Source organism: Misgurnus anguillicaudatus, unplaced genomic scaffold (genome assembly GCF_027580225.2).
Source record: "Misgurnus anguillicaudatus unplaced genomic scaffold, ASM2758022v2 HiC_scaffold_48, whole genome shotgun sequence".
Classification (NCBI taxonomy): domain Eukaryota; kingdom Metazoa; phylum Chordata; class Actinopteri; order Cypriniformes; family Cobitidae; genus Misgurnus; species Misgurnus anguillicaudatus.
The window spans coordinates 20,466-45,107 of NW_027395298.1; the positions used below are offsets into that span (position 1 = coordinate 20,466).

The 24,642-nt window shown below is 36.2% G+C and overlaps 1 protein-coding gene across 4 annotated transcripts; it reads right to left on the reverse strand.

The window, feature by feature from the left end:
• Positions 1-114: 114 nt before the first annotated feature.
• On the reverse strand, positions 115-24,191 carry LOC141363513 (phosphatidylinositol 4-phosphate 5-kinase type-1 gamma-like). 4 transcript variants are annotated; one of them, XM_073866111.1, is made up of 18 exons: positions 24,061-24,191; positions 23,122-23,208; positions 22,912-23,042; positions 22,717-22,834; positions 22,368-22,520; positions 15,162-15,461; positions 14,677-14,882; positions 13,181-13,264; positions 13,050-13,098; positions 10,997-11,081; positions 10,742-10,903; positions 10,153-10,294; positions 9,987-10,016; positions 9,631-9,735; positions 8,487-8,643; positions 5,500-5,568; positions 4,841-4,930; positions 115-2,169 (listed from the first exon to the last, which is right to left on the reverse strand). In XM_073866111.1, exons 1-18 carry the CDS (start codon positions 24,142-24,144, stop codon positions 2,167-2,169), a joined length of 2,055 nt encoding a protein of 684 aa, XP_073722212.1. In that variant the 5' UTR covers positions 24,145-24,191; the 3' UTR covers positions 115-2,166. The 4 variants fall into 4 exon arrangements, with proteins under 4 accessions (XP_073722212.1, XP_073722213.1, XP_073722216.1 ...); XM_073866112.1 differs by lacking the exon at positions 5,500-5,568 and having other exon boundaries at positions 24,061-24,181; XM_073866115.1 differs by lacking the exons at positions 4,841-4,930; positions 5,500-5,568 and having other exon boundaries at positions 24,061-24,183.
• Between the last annotated feature and the right edge of the window lie 451 nt (positions 24,192-24,642).

Sequence of the window (24,642 nt, forward strand, 5' to 3'; positions counted from 1 at the left end):
CTAGGTGGATATATCTTTTAATAGCTTTTATAAAAATGGGTGAACCTAAAATGCAAGGTAGTTCCCAGTGAATTAAATTCTCAGAAAAAGGCACAAAAATAAAGTCTAATGGTCATATTTATTTTAGGGGTCAAACAAATACACTCACACAATGAGCTGCTTGTGGTTCGTCATAAAGATGAATGCATATGGTGGACATTTATGTAAATAGACTCACATTTTGTCATGCTATTGAAGGGCGCACACACAAACACAACTGTTGGATTGATATTGTTGCAATGTTTATACATAATACAAAGAAACGGTCTTGACTTAAACACAAGTGATGCTGCATGCCCTTGATCCTGGAAGAAAGCTTGGGTAGATCACGGATGCCTTTTGCACACCACTTGTGTAAAAAAAGTCAAATAACATTTAAAATATATTTTGTGTATTTATAGATCTATTTACAAACAATCTAGGGGGTATAAGAAAAGAAAATCTAACTACAGCAGGATTTGGGCTGGCAATAAAGATTAAGGCAACCGAAATATGCACAAAATATTGCTGGAGTAGTCTTAAAAACACAACGGCAATATCAATAGCAACTGTCCACTGCACATACAGTATTGAGTATCGCACACTTCCATTGTAAAATTATACACACACACACACACTCAAATGCATATATGTACACACATATTCTTTACAAGAAGATTTACATTTTAACTTTGAATCTCACATATGAATGTTAAATATATAATAATGATTGTGATATGGTACATATTTGGCCTCCACACAATAAGTTTGGTCCCATCTTGCGGTTTACCTGCTATTTTTAAACTATAAAAGCTTGAATCACAACTTTGGGTTGTGTACACAATTTTAAAATCCAAATTTTTATTGAAATAATGTTATGGGACTTTGGTTATTGCCGAATTTCCCACACACTGAATGCCATTTAACGTTACACATTTTATAAAAATCTTAAACGTTGAAACAAAAATATTAAGCATTTAACTATCGCTGAAATAAAAGAAAATTAAAGCTGGGCATAGATTGATCTAGATTAATCTCATACAAAATAAAAGTAATTTTATGCATAACATATGAGTTTGTGCTGAATGTAATTATTATAATATAAATACAAACACATTCATGTATGTATTTAAGAAACATTTACATGTGTATATATATTTATTTATATTTTAAATTATATATAAATTAAAAAACGATATTTAAATAAAACATTTCTTAAATGTTTCGGACGCACGTGATACACGTCTGGATCCGAACCTTACTTCCGGTTTCGTTTTTTTTAATGGTCTGACTAGTTGCTAAACTGATCTCTTGAACAAATACCTCGTCGAAAATAACTAATGTTTTGGTTTCCTAGGTAACCTATGTGTTGTTATTTTGCTTGTTATATAAATAAACTACGTTTAAAGAACTTTGTTGTTATTTATTCTTAGCGGAGTTTACCGGAAGTTATGGCAGACCGCGACAGGCGCTTGTTTATGTTGTTACTGCTGAAACGGTCGTGTGTGTGTGTGTGTGTGTGCGTGCGTGCGTGTTTAAATATACATAATATTTACACACATCACAAACTCGTATATTATGCAAAAAAAATACTTTAATTTTGTATGAGATTAATCTAGATTAATCCATGCCCAGCCCTAATGAAAATCTTTTTTTTTTTCAAGAAAAAGCAGTCTGGTTTTTGGAGGTAAATAAATAAATAAATACAAAATCAACCGCAAGAGCAATACATTGTCTGTCATTTGAAGTCATCTGCCCTCATATAAAGAAAAACTATGAATAATGCTGTCTGACAACAATAAAGAAATGCATTATAAGTGTTGGCTGTTTGTATATTAAATGATCACGTGGCACATAACTTACGTGCCACTTGAATCTCGATTCCCAGATCTCAAATTGGATCAAACGTTCACAGTATGTTAATAAACAAACGAAATAATTCAACATGAATATTTTCATTAATCCTTATAAATATATCTGGATGTTGTTATTACTACTTGCTCTGTGTTGTTTGTGGAATGGATTATAAGACAGTGAATGATGGAGCTGAATTAAACTTCGCTGTCAGCTCAAACGTGATGGAAGTTCATGACGTCATACACCTGAAGATGAACATCTCGCAGCTGCCTCACTTCCTCTGAGGTCTGATTACTGTTGGGATGAACACAGAAGAAAAGCGATTGGATGTTTTTAGTACTGATATTTAAGTTTACATGATGTACAAACATTATATATGTTTCCACCAATAGTATGGTTCCAATATGTGACCCCACCAAACAATTTTTATTGAGACTTTTACATCATTTGAAAGCTTAATAAATGATATTTCTATTGAAGTATGGATGGTTAGGATTGGGCAAAACTATATGGAAAATCTGTTATTTGAGGGTGCAAAAAAATCGAAATATTCATACGTCATAACTGTTTCGAAAATCCGATGATTCACCACTAGGGGGAGTCGATCACAAATTACTAGTTTCCAATATGGTTAGGAAACTCGGGTCAGTTTTATTATGCAAGTTCATAAAACATTCATCCTTCTGACTAATAGTAATAACACAACCATTTTGTCTAGTTTTTGTCTATACATAGATTTAATGACAAAAAATTGCATAAATAGAAGGGGAGTTCATTTTAATAATTTGTTTGCCCTAAATAAAGCTAAGAATACATTTTTAATGATGTCTAAATTAAGTTTAATATTTTTTAAACATATTTTTAGAAAAACTTGCTATTATTTTGTAAAAAGTGCAAAATGTTTGGACAGATCTGGTTGCTTTTACACGATTTTGACCAGCAGGTGTCGCCAGCGTGCGTGGTGTTTCGAATTAATTCGAAGCTTCGAAAAGCTTTGTTTCTTTCATCACTAACACAGTGTATTGTTGGCTATTGCTACAATATACCCATGCGACTTATGACTGGTTTTGTCACATATGCATTTATCAAAAAGTGTACATCTTCTTCCTTATCAGTTTATGCACATTAGCTCAAAGATTGCATTACTCTTAAAAGTACGTAGTAAGTAGAGTTTTTTGTAACTTTTTATTAAAACTGTACATTTTTTAAGGTTTTAGTTGGTAGCGCAAATATAAATGTTATAAAAAACTGACACTTAATGTTCTGATAACAATCACAATTTTTACACTTAGTATGATCTTATGAAAAAACTGATACACATGCTTGTTTAATAGCACTATGAATATAATGGTCTGATTGCAAACCTACATACTATTGTTTTCATAGTTGGTATACACTAATAAAATGTAGTTTGCAATAATAACATGTATTATATATTATGAGCCTTTTTTTGTCTATACTGCATACTAATATGCATTTACTGTAAAGCTGCTTTACAACACTGCAAAAATATGAAAAGCACATCCTTGTTGCACTTAAAATGTTTATGTTTAATTTAGTGCTAGGCAAAGATTATAATAAAAGTTAAAGAAAATAAAAGTTAATTTTTGCATAATATGTGTGTGTGCTGTGTGTAAATATTATGTTAATTTAAACACACTCACATATATACATACATTTCAAAATTTTTTTAGTTATATATAATTTTGTAAAAATATATAGATTATATAGAATATAAATAAATGTATATACACATGTAAATGTTTCTTAAATACATACACGAATGTGTGTGTGTGTGTGTGTGTGTGTGTGTGTGTGTGTGTGTGTGTATTTATATATACATAATAATTACACACAGCACACATTTTTATATTATGCAAAAAATGCTTGTCGATTCAGATAAATCCAAGAAATTTCATGAAATGCGTATAAATAGCACGCAGTGTGATTATTGTGCAATACATACGCCAAATTCCAATTTTGCGTGCATATTATACACCAGTCCTTCCTGTTCACTTACATAGTGTATCTTTTCGTGTCATTTTATTTAGTAGTTTTTCATTTGTTTCCTGCTTTTTAAACCATTTTCGCTTGGGTTTGGGGTTAAATTTGGGTTTTGCTTTAGGATGTCATTTAAAGGTGCAGTGTGTAAATTTTAGCGACATCTAGTGGTGAGGTTGCGAATTGCAACCAACGGCGTAGTCCACTGCTCACCCCTTGCTTTTGAAACACATAGAGAAGCTACGGTAGCTGCCACCGGACAAACATGTCATCGTCGGAGACGACAAAAATTGTCCGTTAAGGGCTTCTGTAAAAAAATGGCGGCACAAAATGGCGACTTCCATGTAAGGGGACCATCTTTGTATGTAGATAAAAAGGTCTCGTTCTAAGATAATAAACACATAACGGTTCATTATGAAAGGTCTTTGTACACCCCTGATAATATAGTTTTGTATATTATCTTGCATTTCTGTCAAGAGATCCTTCTAAAAATTACACACTGCACCTTTAACACATAGGTTTCTCCATGTTTTGTCTATTTTTAAACCATGGTCGCTTGGAGTTGGGGTTAGAATTGGGGTTTGGGTTACGATGTCACTTTATGTTACAAAACTTGCTCTAACCCCAAACCCAAGCCCAATAAATAAAACGACGGGAAAAGATACACCATATAAGTGAACGGGAAGGACTGGCATATCACATGCACGCAAAATTGGAATTTGGCGTATGTATTGCACGATAATCACACTGCGTGCTATTTATACGCATCTCATGAATGGGCTGTAATTTACAACAACAAAAAAACACACATACGAAGATGTATGTGATGTATATGGGGGTCATCAACAAAAACACAGATGAAATGCATGCACGGCACCATACAAATAAAAAAAAAACATATATTTGACTAATGACAAAAGCTATTCTCACCGGTACAGATGGCCACGACAAAGTTTACACTTACTGTATCACTCTCCTCTTCATCTCCAGACAGAGTCTTAGACCCTGCGCTGTAGTGTAGAGGAGAATAAACCCAGCTTCGGTCCTCTGGAGGCTGACAGTACACGACCAGAACAGCAGAGGACGCCAGAACAGCATAGGAAATAGAAAAATACAGCAGAAGACGAGTGCAGAGAAGAACATTAGAAATGCTAGAGGAGCATAACAATAGACACACAAGTCAAATATTAGTTTTGAATGTTATCAAGATAGAAAAAGTAGACATTTATAACAGTTGGAAAAACATTGGTGGATATCAAGAGAGGAAGGTGGCTGATAGCAAAATGTCACCCTGCCTGTGAAAACCAAAATAAAGTCTGTTTGTGATATATTTTTTACATAAAATACATAATGTAAAGAACATGCAATGAAAATATAACCTTGATATCTTTAATATTGACTGTGTATGAAATCAAACTTTGATGCTTTCATAATTAGATTATGAGACTTTAACCTGGATGTCACAGATAGGGTCACAAAACTGCATAATAATAATAATAATATATAACGTTATCATACAGTGTGGATGCCAGTATAGCTATTCTCAATTTTATCGTACTTGGTGTGAACAAACCTTTAAAACTACCTCTAAAATATTTAAGCACTATAAGCTATAAAACTTACAGCGTGATTTGAATTTAGCCTCTGTGTGTGCGAGACGGGCTGACAGACGCAGACTCCACCATCAGAGAACTTACAGGCAGCCAGAGAAAGATAGAAAGCAGGACGGCAAACAAATAATGAAAAGACAAAACGGTAATGAAAAATGCAAGGTGATGGCGTGCCGTTAGCAGGTAATAAATGAAAGATCTGACAGCTCCATTTATAAGACACACACGGGCCGCAGCTGGGAAGGAGTGTTAATGGATGAATAATTCAATAGCTGGTGTCTGCACATCTTTAGGGCTTTGCAGAACCCATTTCACACACAACCGATTTTAAAAGGCATCTGATGTGTCTAGCTATGATAATGATTCTCATTTCTCAAGTATTTTAGCTGTCTTTAGAGACGTCACGAATGGGATGCGAAGGAGAGTCCTTTTGTTTTTCAGGATCACAATCAGAATAAATACTCAAAACTTCTCAAAGAAGGACTATATTTAAATGACACTAAAGAAAGTAAACAATATATTCAACTACCCATAACATCTAAGCACACAGAAACCCTGTGTGAGATTGAATTCAGCATTGGAGACGTTTCCTGTAGTTACCATTTATATATTTCAATAATGCTTATAGACTCCTGCCGAGCACAAAACCTGTCCAGATCTGATTTCAGGACAAAATCAAAGTTAGAAATTTTATTTTGTAAGAAAACTAGTGCTGGGAAAAGATTAATCGTGATTAATAGCATACAAAATAAAAGTGAATTTTTGCCTAATATATGTGTGTGTACTGTGTGTAATTATTATGTATATTTAAACACACACACATCCATGTACACATTTCAGAACATTTTTATTTATATATCCATTTTTATTGTTAATATATAATATATAATATATAAAAATATAAATATATAAATATATATATATATATATATATATATATATATATATATATATATATATATATATATATATATATATATATATATATATATATATATATATATACACACATGTAAATGTTTCATAAATACATACATGAATGTGTGTGTGTTTAAATGTACATAATAATTACACACAGCACGCACTCATATATTATGCAAAAAAAACTTTTATTTTGTTTGCGATTAATCGCAATTAATCTTTTCCCAGCACTAAGCAAAAGCTTCCTTTAGTACCATTAGGAACGTTACCATTGTCACAATAATTTAATTAATTAATTTAATTTTAATTTAGTCCAAAATTCACATTAAAAAATAAATACAACCTCACGTTGTGTCAATAACATTCACAAACTGCCTCCGAAACTTTCCGTCATCAAAAAATTCGGATCGGATTTGCACATGGACATTTTTGGCGATGTCTTTTATTCTTTTCTGGGCTTGAATATTGACTATTACCGAGCCCCTTAGGTGACATTGGAGTAAAAAACATCTAAAGTTTAGTTTCATGTGCTCGCCTGAAACTTTCATGTGCTCATGCAAAACCTTCATGTGCAGATTTTTTTTTTAAAGTTTAGTTTCGAGCGCTCACATTAAACTTTCGGGCCCAAGTGAAACTATTGCACGCGCACGTGAAAGTTTCACGTGAGCACGCAATAGTTTCACGTGCGCATGCGAAACTAAGCTTTATTTAATTTTTGCTCCATCCCCTTAGGGGCTCTTTAGACTATTAACTCATTCCCTGCCAGCATTTTTCGACAAAAGTTTCACAAAATCCCTTCCAGGAAAATCTTCTTCTATAAATAAATAAACATACAAATATATCAAATACTCTTTGCTTTCAAACAAACAAACAAAACGAAAAAAGTTTCATCCTATCTTCATTTGTTCTCTTTTTATAACCTCTTAAATATGGGTAGGTTTCTTCAAAAATACAAAATTTTGAGCAAAAAAGCTGAAATAGTTGCATTTTTGTAAAGGAATTTTGTTAGAGATCAGATTTAACGATTATCAAAACATACACAGAGTTTAAAATTAATTATATTAATTTTTGCTTTAGTTTTTTTATAAATTGGCCATCTAGTGGATATTAGCGGAATTACAGATTACCGTAAAAACTCGTTAGGAAAGCGTTATTGGCAGGGAATTTTTTTCTCTTAATTGACTCGTCAATGGCGAGGAAAGAGTTAAATAGTAGTCTACGGGACAGTCAAAAGCCTCCCGGTTTTCATCAAAAATATCTAAAAATGTATTCCGAAGACGATCAAAGGACTTACGGGTTTGAAACATCAAGGGGGTAAGTGATTTATGATCAAAAGTTTAATTTTGGAGTGAACTATCCCTTTACTGCTTTACTGTGAGGTGTCAAATTCGCGTCTACCGCTTCTAGTTTGCCGCTTGAACATTTTGCGTTTACTCGCTTCATTCGCATGAAAGCCGCGTGTGAAATTCTAGTCATCTAGACATTCAGGCGGAAATTCGCATCATGGGAGGGGCTTCTGCGACTCCGCTCACACGTTTTTCCGTCAAAGTTCAAATTTTTCAACTCGCGCGTTTCCTGCAGCAACGCTCAATTCGCGCCATTCGCGGCGGAATCGTGTCTACCGAGCCGCGCTGAACGCCTCATTCGCGCCGCGAGACCTCCAGACTCGTGTCAACATGTCTTTATATTGACTTAACTCACGCTGACGCCTCTACTGCGGCTTGTGTGAACGCAGCATAAAGGTTCACTTTGTTGATTTTTAGCGCCATTCAGAGGTGAGATTGTGACTTGCAACAACGGCTCAGTCCACAGTTCACTTCTCCCGTTTGAAACACAAAGAGAAGCTACGGCAGCTGCCACAGGCAAACACGTCATTGTCTGAGACAACGTAGTGGCAAAACATAACAGTTTGTCCATTTGGGCTACTGTAGTAACATGGCAGCGTGAAATGGCGACTTAAGGGGAGACACGGTACATAAAAATACCTCATTCTACACTGATAATATAGTTATGTGTATTATATTGCATTTCTGTCAAGAGATCCTTCTAAAAGTAACACAATGCACCTTTAAGACTTACGAAATATATGTCTGTAACCGGCACCTCATCGTCCTCATCCACAGAGGCGCGGCTTGTCCCACCAGATGCCTGACTGCCACCGTCAGATTCCACGACTATCCTGGGGCTCGCCGGGAGGGACGATGACGAAGCTTCTAGAAACGTCTCTGGAAGTTCACTATTTAGTTTATGAAAACAAACAGTCAGTCAGTGCCAAGTCCTTTAACTCTTTCCCCACCAGCTTTTAAAAAAAAAAGTTGTCAGCCAGTGCCAGCATTTTTATAAATTTTCACGAAAGTTTAATGTTCTTCTTTAAATATATAAACATACAATATATCAAATGAAAGAACAGACCCTTTGCTTTAAAAAAAAAACTTTCATTTGTTCTCTTTTTATAACCTCTCAAAGTTTCTTCAAAAATACAAAATTTTGAGCAAAAAGCTGAGATAATTGCATTTTTGTGAAAGACTTCTGATAGAAATCCGATTTACAGCAATTATCAAAACATACACTGAATTTGAACTTTTTGGTGTGAGGGGTTGCCTCCGGGTTTTATAAGTTGGATAAGAGCGCCATCCGGTGGATAATAGCAGAAATACGAATTGCCAGAAAAACTTGGCAGGAAAGCGTTTTTTCTTAATTGACGACTTAACTCATCAATGGCGGGAAAATAGTTAAGATACTAAAAAAAGACTTGGAATATAGAGAATCCATCTGTTAGACAACTTTAATAATGTTTATTAATGTCCTGTTTGCTCATCTTTATATAAAACTTCCTTTAAACTATTCCTCACATAAGAAAACGTCCCACAGGTTTAAAATGATTTGAGGATTTTTAAATGTTTATGCTGTACCTCCACTGTCACTATAGCCGGTTTACTTGTATTATCCAACACAAAAACGTGGTTCCTGTTTGCTTATATTCCTGTGTGACTGTTTCCATCGAGGAGTTTTCCCATCACTCCACCAGGAAAACTCAGCTGATCATTGCTCATTCCCATGATACCCCTGACTGCACGGCTTTCGATTCAGTGAAAGTTTCCCAAGGGAAAATACATGGTTTGCACTTGATTCAGTTTAAAACCGCATGAAACTGTTTTTTGTTTTGTTTTGGTAACCAGATGAAAACATTATTTCTCTCATTTGGACAGTGTTGCGTCATTACCCGATTTCCGTCGATGGCTGGGGAGCCTTCAGGGTGAGCTCGCTGTCATAACGTCCCTCCACTTCCACCTCCACTGTGAAGGTCTGCTGATCTTCATCCTGCATTCTACGACAATACAAGCAAAGGGCTTAATAAAAGCATACTGCTGACAGTACTACATAAACATGGTATATCTCAGCATAGTGCCACTATTGATAAAACATAAACACATTTATCTACCAAAAACGACATGGTCAATATTTTCGGTGTAAAAAAATGTGTAGTTTTCTTTTAAAGGAAAAGGTGGGATTTATTTTTGTAAAAGGAGAAGTGACTGATGAGGTCATTAGGGACAAAATACTTCCTGTTTTACTTACGATTCTTCATGACTGGACTGGGTGTGTCTCCTGTACAGAAGAGAACAGATGGCTTATTGTACGAGGTATGGGTTCAAGCCATGACACTGTAATATTACAGAGAGAGAGAGAGAGAGAGAGAGAGAGAGAGAGAGAGAGAGAGAGAGAGAGAGAAAGGGGGGGTTACCTGTAGCGCGGGTGCTCTGAGGTGTCTGATGGTGAACGTTCTGGAATGGATAGAGAGGTGGTGGAGGAGAGAGTGGTCGCGATGGACGCTGTTGCGGCCTCCTCAAAGGATGGAGGAGTGCAGGGGAGCACGTCTGCCCGACCTGAAATACAAATGTTCTCATTAAAACTCAAAAGTGTGACCTTTTAAATGCAAATGAGCTGATCTCTGCACTAAATGGCAGTGCCATGGTTGGATAGTGCAGATTAAGGGGCGGTATTATCCCTTTCTGACATCACAAGGGGAGCCAAATTTTAATGGCCTATTTTTTCACGTTTGCAGAGAATGGTTTACCAAAACTAAGTTACTGGGTTGATCTTTTTCACATTTTCTAGGTTGATACAAGCACTGGGGACCCAATTATAGCACTTAAACATGAAAAAAGTCAGATTTTCATAATATGTCCCCTTTAATGCCTAAAAAGGCATGTCTTAAACCCATGCAATTTTTGGTAGATTGCATTAGTCATTATAGAAAATTAGATTTAAGCACCTATGTTCCCTGATGGGCGCCTTGACAGTACAGTTGTTACTTGTTTAGAGACATTTACCATCGTCATCCAGCGTGGGGAAGCTCCGAGCTCCTCTCAGGTCGTAGATGTTTTCGTCTTTCACGAACGGCAGCTGGCTGGCCGACCAGGACGCACCGGGGCCGCTGCATTTGGTGCCGATCAGACCTCCGCGGCCCCTCTTCGATGGAGAGGATTTTAATGCTGAAAAGATATTCAATGTGTTCAAATGAACTTGACTAAAACTCATTAATTGAAAGTATCTGTCTGATTCAGAGGCAGAATCAGTTGACTCACAGGAAGACTTTCTGAATACGGTAGTGCTCATGAATCTGAAGAATCTGTCTGCATAAAATGACGGCCGGTGTACAGACACAGTGTCCTGCAATAGAAAAGATACATTAGCATTCATAGATAGACAGATAGACAGACAGACAGATACAGTAGATAGACAGACATACAGACAAACAGATGAAAACTATCTGTAAAGATAGATAGATAGATAGATAGATAGATAGATAGATAGATAGATAGATAGATAGATAGATAGATAGATAGATAGATAGATAGATAGATAGATAGATAGATAGATGTTCCAAAACCCGATAAACTACCTTTTTTTAATAGTTACCGCCAAAATCAGTGTTGTATCAGGTCAGTATTAAAAAGAAAATTCTTAATTTTAAACAAAATCTGATATCTGCCGTGTTATTCCGTCATCTTTTCTCCCTTTTTCCCAAAACGCAATAAACGCCAGTTTTCCTTCTCTGCAGAATGCAATAAATCCACATAACCAATCACAGCGCACCATTCCACGCACTGTAAACAACAATGGCGGCGCGCTGAATATACAAGGAATCCTAGTTTTCCTCATCTACTTTGTACTTTGTGATCAACAAACAAACAAAAACAATCAACAAATCGAATAATTTACGCGCGAGGCACTCGGGAGACGGAAAAATGCCGGCTGTTGCTTGTTCTCACACGAGAGCATCAAGCTTCTGTCATGCTAACACATTGACTCCATCTTATAAAAAACTTTCCATTATTTTACTCAAAGTCAACAAAAAATCGAGCAGGACCAAAACATTTTACAGCTGATCGCTGTCAAAAACGTTCAGCGACGACATCCCAAGAATGGCAGCAGCAATGACAGTGTACTTAATATGACAAGTAAGTGTTTTGATTAATGCCATTAATGTTTATTTTTTATCAGTGTTTAGCACTAGTCAACTAAATACATATAACATAGCAAAGATGAATGCACGTTTATATATAGATTCAAAAGATTCATAGCATTTTGAAAAAAAAAATCAGTTTTTATAATAAATCTACGAAAATCAAATTATGAATTTGAAATTTTTATGTTATTATAACCTAAAGATGCCATGTGAAAGTTTGTAACAGGAAATAGTGGTTTTCATCTTGTCACTTTCTTGGTATAGAAAACACGTTTTTACCGAAATTAGTCAAAATAGATTGTGTTTTGGAACCAAACTCTTCATTGGTTGGCCCCTTTTTTGTGGTATTCTGTTCTGGGCTACGTCTTTATAAACGTTGCACATCTGTTGTGTGTAATTTCTTGCCAAACCTCCTTAAATTCTTCTCAAAGCTGAGCTTTAGCTCCAAAGACAACAATACAACATGCATACAAAATGTTTAATGCATCTTCAATAAAATATTTCAATAGAGTGAAGATATCTCTTGGACATCACTTTTGTCCACTACACACACATTTTAGTCCCACCAGATGTGATTCGGAACTGTTGTCTCTTATTCTATAAATAACCTAATTAGTATGCAAATGAATCCTGAGCCATTTGCAGTGCGGCATAAGCTGAAGCGTCAGAGGCAGAAACCTACGTCACCAAATGTGACATAGCCTCTATTTTCACAGCTGTGCCTAGCAAAATGAACTTCTTCTTCCAGGAATAAAGTGTGTATTTGCGAATGCATGCACCCCTTATATCCAGCAAACGTCACATGCATGGGACAAATACGTGTGCATATTATATCATTATTTCAATTTATAAATAATTTATTAATTCTGTTCCAAGCATTGCATCTGATGAAAACGATAATGTTTGCAGAGATATGTGTGACCCAGTCTGTTTAAACCTAGCTAAAGTAATTTTTTTTTTTTTACATAAAATCATCCTATTTAATGTAAAGAACATTCAGTGAAAATATACCATTGATATCTTTAATATTGACTGTGTAAGATTGAAATCAATGAGTGAAATCAAACTCCTCATCTCAAAATTATATTGAGACTTTAGCCTGGATTATACAGACAGGATCACATATGTAAATGTTTTCTTTATTAATAACTGTACAGCAAAATTCTCACCCCATCATGAACCAAAGCCTTCCACGTGTGCTCTAATTTCTTTATTAACCTAAAAGAAAAAACAAATGTGTCAAACACTACGTTGCATAAATCAAACTGACAGCTATGAATCATATGTCGGACACAAGCACCTGTAGGACTGCAGGATGTCGATTATTCCGATGTACAGTAACAGGCGCTCTCCTTTGGCATTGACTGCAGGAATGCCGCCCATCCTGAAAAATACATATATAGAAAGTTACATAAAATAGCTTTTTTCAGTGCAAAATAACTTGAATACTGAAACAAAATACTGTATTTTGAAGATGTTTTTATAGCTAATTCCTAAACAAAATGAAAAAATTAACATAATTTGTTTGCAGGTGTCACCTTGTTTGGTATTTCGTTATCTTAACAACAAGCCATATAATACATATGTATATTTTATTTTCCTTGTACTGTATATTTGTGACCCAGTATATATATACACTCACCTAAAGGATTATTAGGAACACCATACTAATACTGTGTTTGACCCCCTTTCGCCTTCAGAACTGCCTTAATTCTACGTGGCATTGATTCAACAAGGTGCTAAAAGCATTGCCCGTCCAGGGCACAAAGCTCCCGTTCCACCGCATCCCAAAGATCCTCTATTGGGTTGAGATCTGGTGACTGTGGGGGCCATTTTAGTACAGTGAACCATTATCATGTTCAAGAAACCAATTTGAAATGATTCAAACTTTGTGACATGGTGCATTATCCTGCTGGAAGTACCCATCAGAGGATAGGTACATAGTGGTCATAAAGGGATGGACATGGTCAGAAACAATGCTCATGTAGGCTGTGGCATTTAAACGATGCCCAATTGGCACTAAGGGGCCTAAAGTGTGCCAAGAAAACATCCACCATCACACCACCATCAGCAGCCTGCACAGTGGTAACAAGGCATGATGGATCCATGTTCTCATTCTGTTTACGCCAAATTCTGACTCTACCATCTGAATGTCTCAACAGAAATCGAGACTCATCAGACCATGCAATATTTTTCCAGTCTTCAACTGTCCAATTTTGGTGAGCTTGTGCAAATTGTAGCATCTTTTTCCTATTTGTAGTGGAGATGAGTGGTATCCGGTGGGGTCTTCTGCTGTTGCAGCCCATCCGCCTCAAGATTGTGCGTGTTGTGGCTTCACAAATGCTTTGCTGCATACCTTGGTTGTAACGAGTGGTTATTTCAGTCAAAGTTGCTCTTCTATCAGCTTGAATCAGTCGGCCCATTCTCCTCTGACCTCTAGCATCAACAAGGCATTTTCGCCCAAAGGACTGCCGCATACTGGATGTTTTTCCCTTTTCACACCATTCTTTGTAAACCCTAGAAATGGTTGTGCGTGAAAATTCCAGTAACTGAACAGATTGTGAAATACTCAGACCAGCCCGTCTGGCACCAACAACCATGCCACGCTCAAAATTGCTTAAATCACCTTTCCTTCCCATTCTGACATTCAGGAGATTGACTTGACCAGGACCACACCCCTAAATGCATTGAAGCAACTGCCATGTAATTGGTTGATTAGATAATTGCATTACTGGGAAATTGAACAGGTGTTCCTAATAATCCTTTAGGTGAGTGTATCTATAAAAATGTGCTCACGTGTCCTCCGTGTCAATCTCCTCTCCGCAGGCAGACGCTCCCTGTATGGACTCCATGGCAGTAGAGTAAAGTGCTTTCTGTGCCAGTGGTCTCTTCTCATCACTGTTACCCTGAGATCCCTCCATCTGCTGCTCTTTCTCCGCCTGATCGATGTTGTGAACTCCCAATAACAAACTGTAGTCCATAATCTTAAAACTCTCCAAGACCTGCAACACAAAACATGTCAATAATAGTCCAATATCTTAACAAATCTTATTACACGGCTTGTTGATATTCAAGGCTGTGCCATTATTGTGCATATAGTCACGCCAGTGCACCCAATTATAATTAACCGACACTTTACCATCATTTATTTACAAAGCCAATTTTTACCAACATGTTTCGCTTACTAGATGTACATTTTGGACCACAATGTGATCATTTTGTAAAAATGTAAGCCGATGTCCGAGTAGTATTTAGGAAACTGAATCTCCTGATAACCTTACCAAACAGTCCCTCTGTAACGTCTTTATCAGGGCGCTGTAAGTGTCCGTGTCCAGCATGATTCCATCCAGCATATCCTGCATGAAGTCGAGGTCTTTGAAAGTGGGCCTTGCCTTTTCCCGCTCTTTCTTAGAGGCCCGTCGCTTGTAGGTGGATCCTTTCAAGTCATATTTAAGGTGCATGCGCACCACCCTGGGCAGCACGTTGTTCATGACCACCATCCGAATGTTCTTCCCACCCGATTGTACGCAGTACAGCCCGAAGAACTTGGGCAATAAGGTGCGAGGATTCTGGTTTAGGTTCTGGACGAAACAAAAGGCACAAACACATTCCAGTCAGACTGAGACTAACATTTACACATTTTGGGAAGGATTACTGAATACATTTTAGTGTGGGAATGTTTTAATTAGCCTATTAATCCAATTTAGTTTGATGCTTTTAGTTTAATTTCACTTATTTTATTCAAACAATATTTGGAGGACTCCCGCCACAGACCCCCAAGGGTCCCTGGACCCCCTGTTGAAGACCTATTGTCTAGATGTCTAATCTTGGTAGACACTCTAAAGTTTTTGACTGAAGCGTCTGTAGTCTGTAATATGAAACAAAAAAAGTTATAGCAGTTTAAGCCTATTTTAATAAATAAAAATAATGCAAATCAAGTTAAAAAAATATAAAAATTAAAATGTTTTATGCTTAAAATGCTAAAAAAAATTAAGCCGTAAGTCTTAAGTAGTTTGATCCAAATTTCAAGTTAAAATCACAAAAAAATTGTTTTTGTCACATTTTTTGTGATTTTACCAACAAAGGCCACTAGGTGTCATTGGTTTGCTGCATACTATTGTCACAAATTAATAAATTACAGTCACTGCATTATTATTACTCCAAAAAGGTTTTGAAATATGAAAACCACATTCTTACGAGCTTCCCAAACGATATAAAGTTTGTCAAAATTATTTTATTTTAGTTTTAGAATAGGCTATTATCAATTTAATAGGTACATAAAGAATTGGGACCCACCAGTGTGCACCGTGACAGTTTTTTATCTGATAACACTTATTTACTTTCACTGTAAGTAAAAAGCAATGTGAACTTTTTGTGAAGTAAAGTTTCTGTTGTGTAATCACATGAGGGTGTGTAAACTAACATATTTTCATTTTTAGGGGAACTATTCTATAAAATCGGTCAGTACTTCAAGCCATGTCAGTTTCAAGTTCCACTAACCCACAAAACAGGCTTATCATTTGCATGCAAACCACATGTTAATAGATAACAAAGTAAACCACTTCTGAATGTTAAAGTTTTGTACAAAGAATTACAGTAAAAGTAAATGTAGTCAACACAATCAATTTGTTTTCGTCATTTTTCAAACACGAAAAACACCACAAAAACACAGGCCTGTTAGCCAATCATCGTCATTTCAGAAACCCCTAAAACTTCAACCACCTGATTCTAGTTAGTTCAAAGTTAGTTCAAAAACAAACAATGACGCAGTACAAGACCCATCAAGCAACATTCCAAAAATTCACATCAACCTCCACGGATCCACTTAAGCCGAAGAAATGTGAACGAAAGATGCTGAGGTGAAACAAAAAAACCCAAAAAGAGTTAAATGCAGGTTTCTTAAAATATCGTTCCCTGTGGGCCATAAACAGGTGAAGGTCAGCATTGTTTCTAAACAACGGCCGATCCGTCACTATTCACGGGCTCATTAGCTCCAGCTGAATGGACGAAACAAGCCAATCCTATAACTGCCCAGACATCCAAAACCCATTTATACTTCATCTACCCAAAGCCATGACACGTTCTCCTGGAAATCGGACTCCATTATTGTCGACTCAAGGGGATCAACAGGGGAATGTAAAGCACAGTTTGAATGCTAATCATTTCTCACCTAAATCGTAATTCAAGTAAATAGTACACTGTAAGATTAAAATTGAAGGAACTTATTCCTTGGTCACAACTTGGCACAACCCCCTGTGCTGATCAAAGACTATTGTTACAGCTGTTTATCCAATACAGTGGGGGTTAAAGATGGTCTTCTGATTGGTCAGTTGAATGTATTATGTTGGGTTTGGTCAAGTACAGTGGGGGTTAAAGGTGATCTTTTGATTGGTCAATTTAAATGTATCAAGTTAGGCTTAGTCACATGGTCAAGAGATAGAGGATAAAGGTCAATGTTTTTATGAGCTCTGGGCCTTTGCATTTTAGCTTTTGCCTTTGCATTGGTCTTTTCCCCTTTCCTTTCTTTCTTCACCTAAGTTCTGGGGTTCGGGCCATTAGGCCTAGATTTCAGTTCTCAAGTGTGAATCACTTTCTTCTAAACTTTCTTTCTCTGTTCTCTATCTTATCAGGTAATATCTCACATACATTGGAAACAGTCAATTGTTTGTATTATTTAACATTTCATTCATTTATAGTGTAACCATTTCAACTGTAACTTTAAATCAGTACTGTAATTAAACCTTTTCATTTACAAATCTGTTGTTTAGTTTTGATTTAAGGTTAACACTTAAACGCTCCATATTGCAATACAATATATTCGTACTCTAGCAACGCTCTCAGACATATTGTGTCCGAAACCGGGGAACGATTGCAGTTTTGTTCTCCTTCCGAAACCTGAGATCCCTTACAGTTTGGTGGCCCTGTACGGGGATCCCTTGCGGTGAGTTTTCTGAGTTTTACTCTGATTGATCAACTGAATGAGGACTTTATCACAGTTAATCCTGTGAATGGATTAAAGGCCTTCTGACCACACAGTGGGTAAGTCTGTTTTCATTGTTTCATGGCATGGTTAGTGAAATCTCCATTTGCATGAATTGTGTGAAACAGAAATAAGAAGGACCTTAAATATCCTATTTGTTGTACAGTTAGAGATTATTTCAGATTATCTCCTCGGGGATGGAAGGGAATAACTCCAGTAATGATATATTGTTTGATTTATGGAGCGAGAAAGTTGAACCTACACTTTCTAAATTATATAGAAAGGGTCTGGATTACTACGCTAATGATATTCTCACATGGTGGCGCATGGTTGGTAGTGAACAAAGAAAATCCAAACATGCTGAAATCATTGAGGCTTTGAATTACATGAAGTGCTTGGAGCTACGTAAAATGGATGGACAGGTTAAGTCTATCCTGAATTCTAAGTGTGATGAATTGAATATCAAAAATGCTGAATTACAAAAGTCAGAGGCAAAGATCCAAAATCTTCAAACTCAGATAGATCAACTATCATCTGAGCAGTTAGCCCTGGCCAAACAGTGTGAGAAGTATAAAGACATTATTGCAGATGTAAGGGCTAAACTAATTGTGCGAGACACTAAGTCTCCCCAAACGCTTAACAGCTATGGGACTAAAAAAGATGCTACTTGTACTAAAGAGAATGTATTTTCCAGAACCCAGAAAAGTGTTCCTATTTCAGCAATTGGGGTGATGCATCAACATGCTGGAACAGAACCGCATGATGTGAATGAAGCATTAGAGAGTCACAGACCTCCTGAAGCTCCAGTAGAACCAAGCTACAGACCCGGTGGCAAAATGAACAGGCTTTGTAGTTCCTGTCATAAAATAGGCCATACAGAGGAGAAATGCTGGTCACTGGGCAGGGGCAGACCTCCACCTTATTATTTAAAATGTAGGAAATCACTTTCTAAGGACAGATGTAAGCAATCTGGTTTTGCAGGTAAAACCATTACTGAGTTAACTGCATTGTTCATGCAAGGACTCCAGCTGCTAACCTCACTTGCTAGTGGCTTAGCAGCCAGTTAGCATGTGTTTAACATTCTCATAGATGATCCTGTTTGCATTTCCTGATTTGTAATTGTTCGTAATGCATTGTTGTTTCTTTAGAACACAAATTCTAGTTGTTTGTTGTACTATACGTACACATAGGCTAATGAAGTTAATTTCTTATAACACTTGACTGTTTCCATTGTAAGTGTTTGACAAAACATTTAAGTGAGAGGTTGTTGAAGCTACATGTATTCTAGACCAGTTGTCTTGTGTTAATGGAATAACTTTTGCTCTTGAAATTGTCTACCAGTTTCAAGTTGTATGTGTTTCTATGTTGAAAGATTTGTCTCCTAAGTGGTAAACTCTGCTATTGCTCGTATAGCTGCAGTAAGACCCTAAAGAGGAGCACAAAAATGCCATGTGGCTACATTGTGTTATATAATTGCATTAATGAAAATGTTTTACCTCACAACAGGATCCAGTAGCACTTTTACCATGCTTAACTAAAAACATGGGTGTGAGAAGATTTACAGAGCCAGATTACAATCTCATACTTATAATATCAAATGGCTCTCTGTTTTAACAACAGGACCAAATTTGCATCACAATTTTATCTTCCTCACCTTTGTTGCAGCATGGTATTCACACATAGCCTCAGTTAAATTCACACATAGCAAACACAATTTGCCTCATATCAGTCATTATGTTAAAATGTCTGATGTCAAGCATCTGTTTTGGTTTCTTTTCAAAAAGTTTGATTAGTTTTATGTCTCAAATACTGAAATCTTGATAAAGAGTTATTTTTTATGTGTAATAATTTCATTAATTTTGCTATTATGTTTTACATTTAATTTGCTCTTTATCCAAGACATTTAAAACTGTCATGTTCTTTGTTCTCATTTTGTTCATTTAATTTATAATGATTATACTGGAAAATTAAGATCTTTAAATATCATGTATTTGGTTACACTATATTGTTGTTGTTGCTTCTAATGACAAACTGGATTGTTAAAAATAACATTTACTAAGTTAAAAAAGCATTTTAATTTGTTTCCAAAAACAAATGTGAGAGCTTTTATTATTTTCCTTTTATTCTCACCTTGACCATGTTTTAATGTATTTGACAGGGATTTTAGGCTGAAGACCAATCTGACCATTTAAAACTCGAGTAACAAATGCCATATGCTTTGCTGTTTGTTGTGCCATTTGCTTGAATCACAGGATTTCTGCTGTTTCACATCTTGGGTGTTGCCTCAAAGAGAAGGACAAAAGTGAAACCCCCTTCAGGGCCTGTTCTTGTGAAAGTGTGAAGTATCGATGGAAATCTGCATAACTATGAAAAGTGCAATTCCATTCGGTGAAGCCTTTCATGCAGGGCTGAAGGAAGAAGGACGTCTTCAAGTCTCATCAACCAGCAACCAGTTTGGACAATAAGTCTGAAGATGACCACTGCACACAACTGAAAGCATAATCTTATGAACTGTGTCATCATGGATCTTCTTACGTGTAGCCCATGTTGCCAAAGGGCGGATTGTAAGATTAAAATTGAAGGAACTTATTCCTTGGTCACAACTTGGCACAACCCCCTGTGCTGATCAAAGACTATTGTTACAGCTGTTTATCCAATACAGTGGGGGTTAAAGATGGTCTTCTGATTGGTCAGTTGAATGTATTATGTTGGGTTTGGTCAAGTACAGTGGGGGTTAAAGGTGATCTTTTGATTGGTCAATTTAAATGTATCAAGTTAGGCTTAGTCACATGGTCAAGAGATAGAGGATAAAGGTCAATGTTTTTATGAGCTCTGGGCCTTTGCATTTTAGCTTTTGCCTTTGCATTGGTCTTTTCCCCTTTCCTTTCTTTCTTCACCTAAGTTCTGGGGTTCGGGCCATTAGGCCTAGATTTCAGTTCTCAAGTGTGAATCACTTTCTTCTAAACTTTCTTTCTCTGTTCTCTATCTTATCAGGTAATATCTCACATACATTGGAAACAGTCAATTGTTTGTATTATTTAACATTTCATTCATTTATAGTGTAACCATTTCAACTGTAACTTTAAATCAGTACTGTAATTAAACCTTTTCATTTACAAATCTGTTGTTTAGTTTTGATTTAAGGTTAACACTTAAACGCTCCATATTGCAATACAATATATTCGTACTCTAGCAACGCTCTCAGACATATTGTGTCCGAAACCGGGGAACGATTGCAGTTTTGTTCTCCTTCCGAAACCTGAGATCCCTTACAACACATATCACCTCAGGGGAGAGATCTGTTCAAAATAGCCTGTTGGGTAATGGGCACTGTTATTGTTTAACCATGCAGTTAATGTATAATATGGTTGAAAAGCTTCAGCTTAGAAGTAAAATATAAAAGTTTTCTTTAATTGTATGTTGTACCAGCTGATGTTTTTTTTAGGGCACGTATTGAAATGTACCTTCACACAAAAGCAAATGTTTACCAGGTACTGATGGCGTTGAAGAAATAACCTGTTCTTGGGTGTATTTCTCACCCACAATTCTTTTCACAACAAAATTGTATGTGGTATCATGGATAGACTGGTACAGTATGCATTGGGGTGTCATGAAACATTTTGATTTAAAAAGTAAATGCAAAGTAAGAGTATCAAAATAAGACGCATACAGTTACAAACATCTTCATGTACTATTTTTCACATGATTTCAAATGACATCATACAAATCAATTTTGTTGTTTTTTCCACATTTAAAGGGAAAATTTTCATTACCGCAACGTGTCCATGACTGGATTTGGGTTCTTTGACGTGGAAATATTTATAATTAAAAAATCTAAAAAATAAAAAGCTTCAGTGCATATTATACTATAAACATTTACAGTAAAGAACCATGTGGTGTTTGGTGATCATTGGTAAATGTAGAAACAATAATAAGGAATATAAATGTGTCCAAGACCAATTTTCTCGTCCTCCACAACAATTTTCAATCATTGTTTAATCCCTCAAGGAACTAACATTTAAAAAAAATAATTTGTTGGAAGGGACATAATTGACTGTGACACTCAAGATGGCTACCATGTAAGCAGTTCTTATTTTTCTCTCCAGATAAAAGTTGAAATTTTGCTTGTTATAGTACCTAGACAACTTTTTAGTTCTCATTACCGAAGCAAAAGTTTGTAAATGCATATATTTAATGTAATTTCATGTTGCGGTAATGATAATTTTTTATAATGGTAATCTAAAAAATTTAAATAATTCTATAGGAAATATTTTTATAATAAAATAATGGTTATAGTAAGTTCAGACCTTAATCTTATATGTGCAAAAAAATTGGCTCAATGTCTGATGCTGGACACCTTCTAAATCTGGATTTCGTGAGAATCACCCATTTGGGTTATCTTGCATAAATGGATATAATCTTAAACATTAGTCAAAATATGATTAATTTCTTTTGGTGTAAAAAATTGCTAATATACTCAAACACAAGTTAAAATTTGTTAACCCACCATGTAATATCCAGGCAGGAGTTTCTGCAAGAACTCCGCTTCTTTGTGCATGACTGTTTTGATGATGAACTCATCGTCCTTGGTGACGTAAAAGACAGAGCCACTCGCTCCTGGATTGGACAGCTCGATCAATGGCTCATTACACAGCGAATACTGTGGGGGAACACAAATATAGCTCTCAAAATGTTTTATTTAAACTCTTTAACATGTAACATAATTAAAACTAATACAGTATATAACATAATTTACAATTACACATTTGGCAGCTCATTGTTAGTTCATGCTAGCTTATGCTAATATTAACAAACCTTATTGTAAAGTGTTGCCAGAATAATTGATTATTTCTTACCAAATAGTCATCCGGCCGTATGCCGAAAAGCTCTCTGAAGTATCGAAAGGCCACGGGGGCGTACGTTTTAAAGCGGAAGTCTGGGAAATGGTGGGCTGGCGTCAAATTGCTCCCCTCGCTGGATAAACACGGAGAAGATATTTTACTCCTTGTGAAATATCACATCACCCCTCCACCACGTTTGCATGTGCTCACCTGGGGAAAAATATGCTCTCCACCACATAGAAATCTTGCATGAGAACGTCACGCTCGGGCTTTGAACTCAAGTTCCCCACCGTGTAGCCAATGCCGAGCTGAATGGCACCTTTAAGCGCAGATGATGTTGTCTGTAAAAATCGACAGATGTGGACGATAAGATTCACATTTAAAATGTTATAAACTGTAAATTTTGATCAAATGCTGGACCTTCTTGTAAGTGGTCTCTCCGGACGCATCCACTCCTCGGTGTCCGATCTTCTTTATGTGGGCCGGCTGGCCTGAAGATGAAGGCATCTATTGGATAGAGAGAACGAATGAGACCTCATACCATACTTTTACTTTAGGTTCATACTTAAAAATCGACGCTGATCCGTAATCTTTACATGATTCGTGCTTCGTCAAGGTCTTCTCCAGTCGTTTACATTACATTTCTGCATTTAAGTTATATAGTTTTTATCAGTATGTGTTCCCTGGGAATCGAACCCATGACCTGCGTTGTTAAAGGAATAGTCTACTCATTTTCAATATTAAAATATGTTATTACCTTAACTAAGAATTGTTGATACATCCCTCTATCATCTGTGTGAGTGCACGTAAGCGCTGGAGCGCGCTGCAACGCTTCGATAGCATTAGCTTAGCCCCATTCATTCAATTTTACCATTTAGAGATAAAGTTAGAAGTGACCAAACACATCAACGTTTTTCCTATTTAAGACGAGTAGTTATACGAGCAAGTTTGGTGGTACAAAATAAAACGTAGCGCTTTTCTAAGCGGATTTAAAAGAGGAACTATATTTTATGGCGTAATAGCACTTTTGGGAGTACTTCGACTCGGCGCAGTAACACCCTCCCTCTCCCATTATGAGAGTGAGAAGGGGAGCGGACTTTTCAGGCGAGTCAAAGTACTCCCAAAAGTGCTATTACGCCATACAATATAGTTCCTCTTTTAAATCCGCTTAGAAAAGCGCTACGTTTTATTTTGTACCACCAAACTTGCTCGTATAATAAAGGGATGTATCAACAATTCTTAGTTAAGGTAATAACATATTTTAATATTTAAAATGAGTAGACTATTTCTTTAACATAATGCTTTACCAGTTAAACTACAGTTTAGTGGATGTTTTTGATGTATGGTAGATGAACATACCTCTGTGATGAAAGCCTTTTTCAATGTAGCATCTAGGAGATAAAGAAAATAGATAAAGAGGAATTCAATTATAAGAAAATACATGGACGGCAAAATTATTTTTAAACAACAAGAGATTTTCTAACGTTAAGTCAAAACGGTATTACAGTTTACCCTAAAAACTCATCAGGGACACGTTTTTTCATGCAAATGTTTTTTCTTAATTGAAGAGATAACTCGTCAATGGCAGGGAAAGAGTTAATTCATTGAACAGTTCAAGGGAACCAGGTAACTTACTTTTTTAAGTTAAACCAACACATTTTTTATTAGTATGTGTATTCCCTGGGTTTGAACTTATGAGCTTTTACGCTGCTGACACAATTTTTTACCAATGAGATGCTATATTGGAGCGGTAGATACATAAACACACCCAGAACATTTCACACCTACAACTGCTGATATATTCATATGAAACGTTAACCGGACTCTGCAGTCAATGGGTTGTCAACCACTTACTGTGTATACACAGACGGCTTCAGCCGACACTTCATTAATCAGTCTTCATTTATATTCTGTACCCTGATACCATCAGCAGCAGCTGTC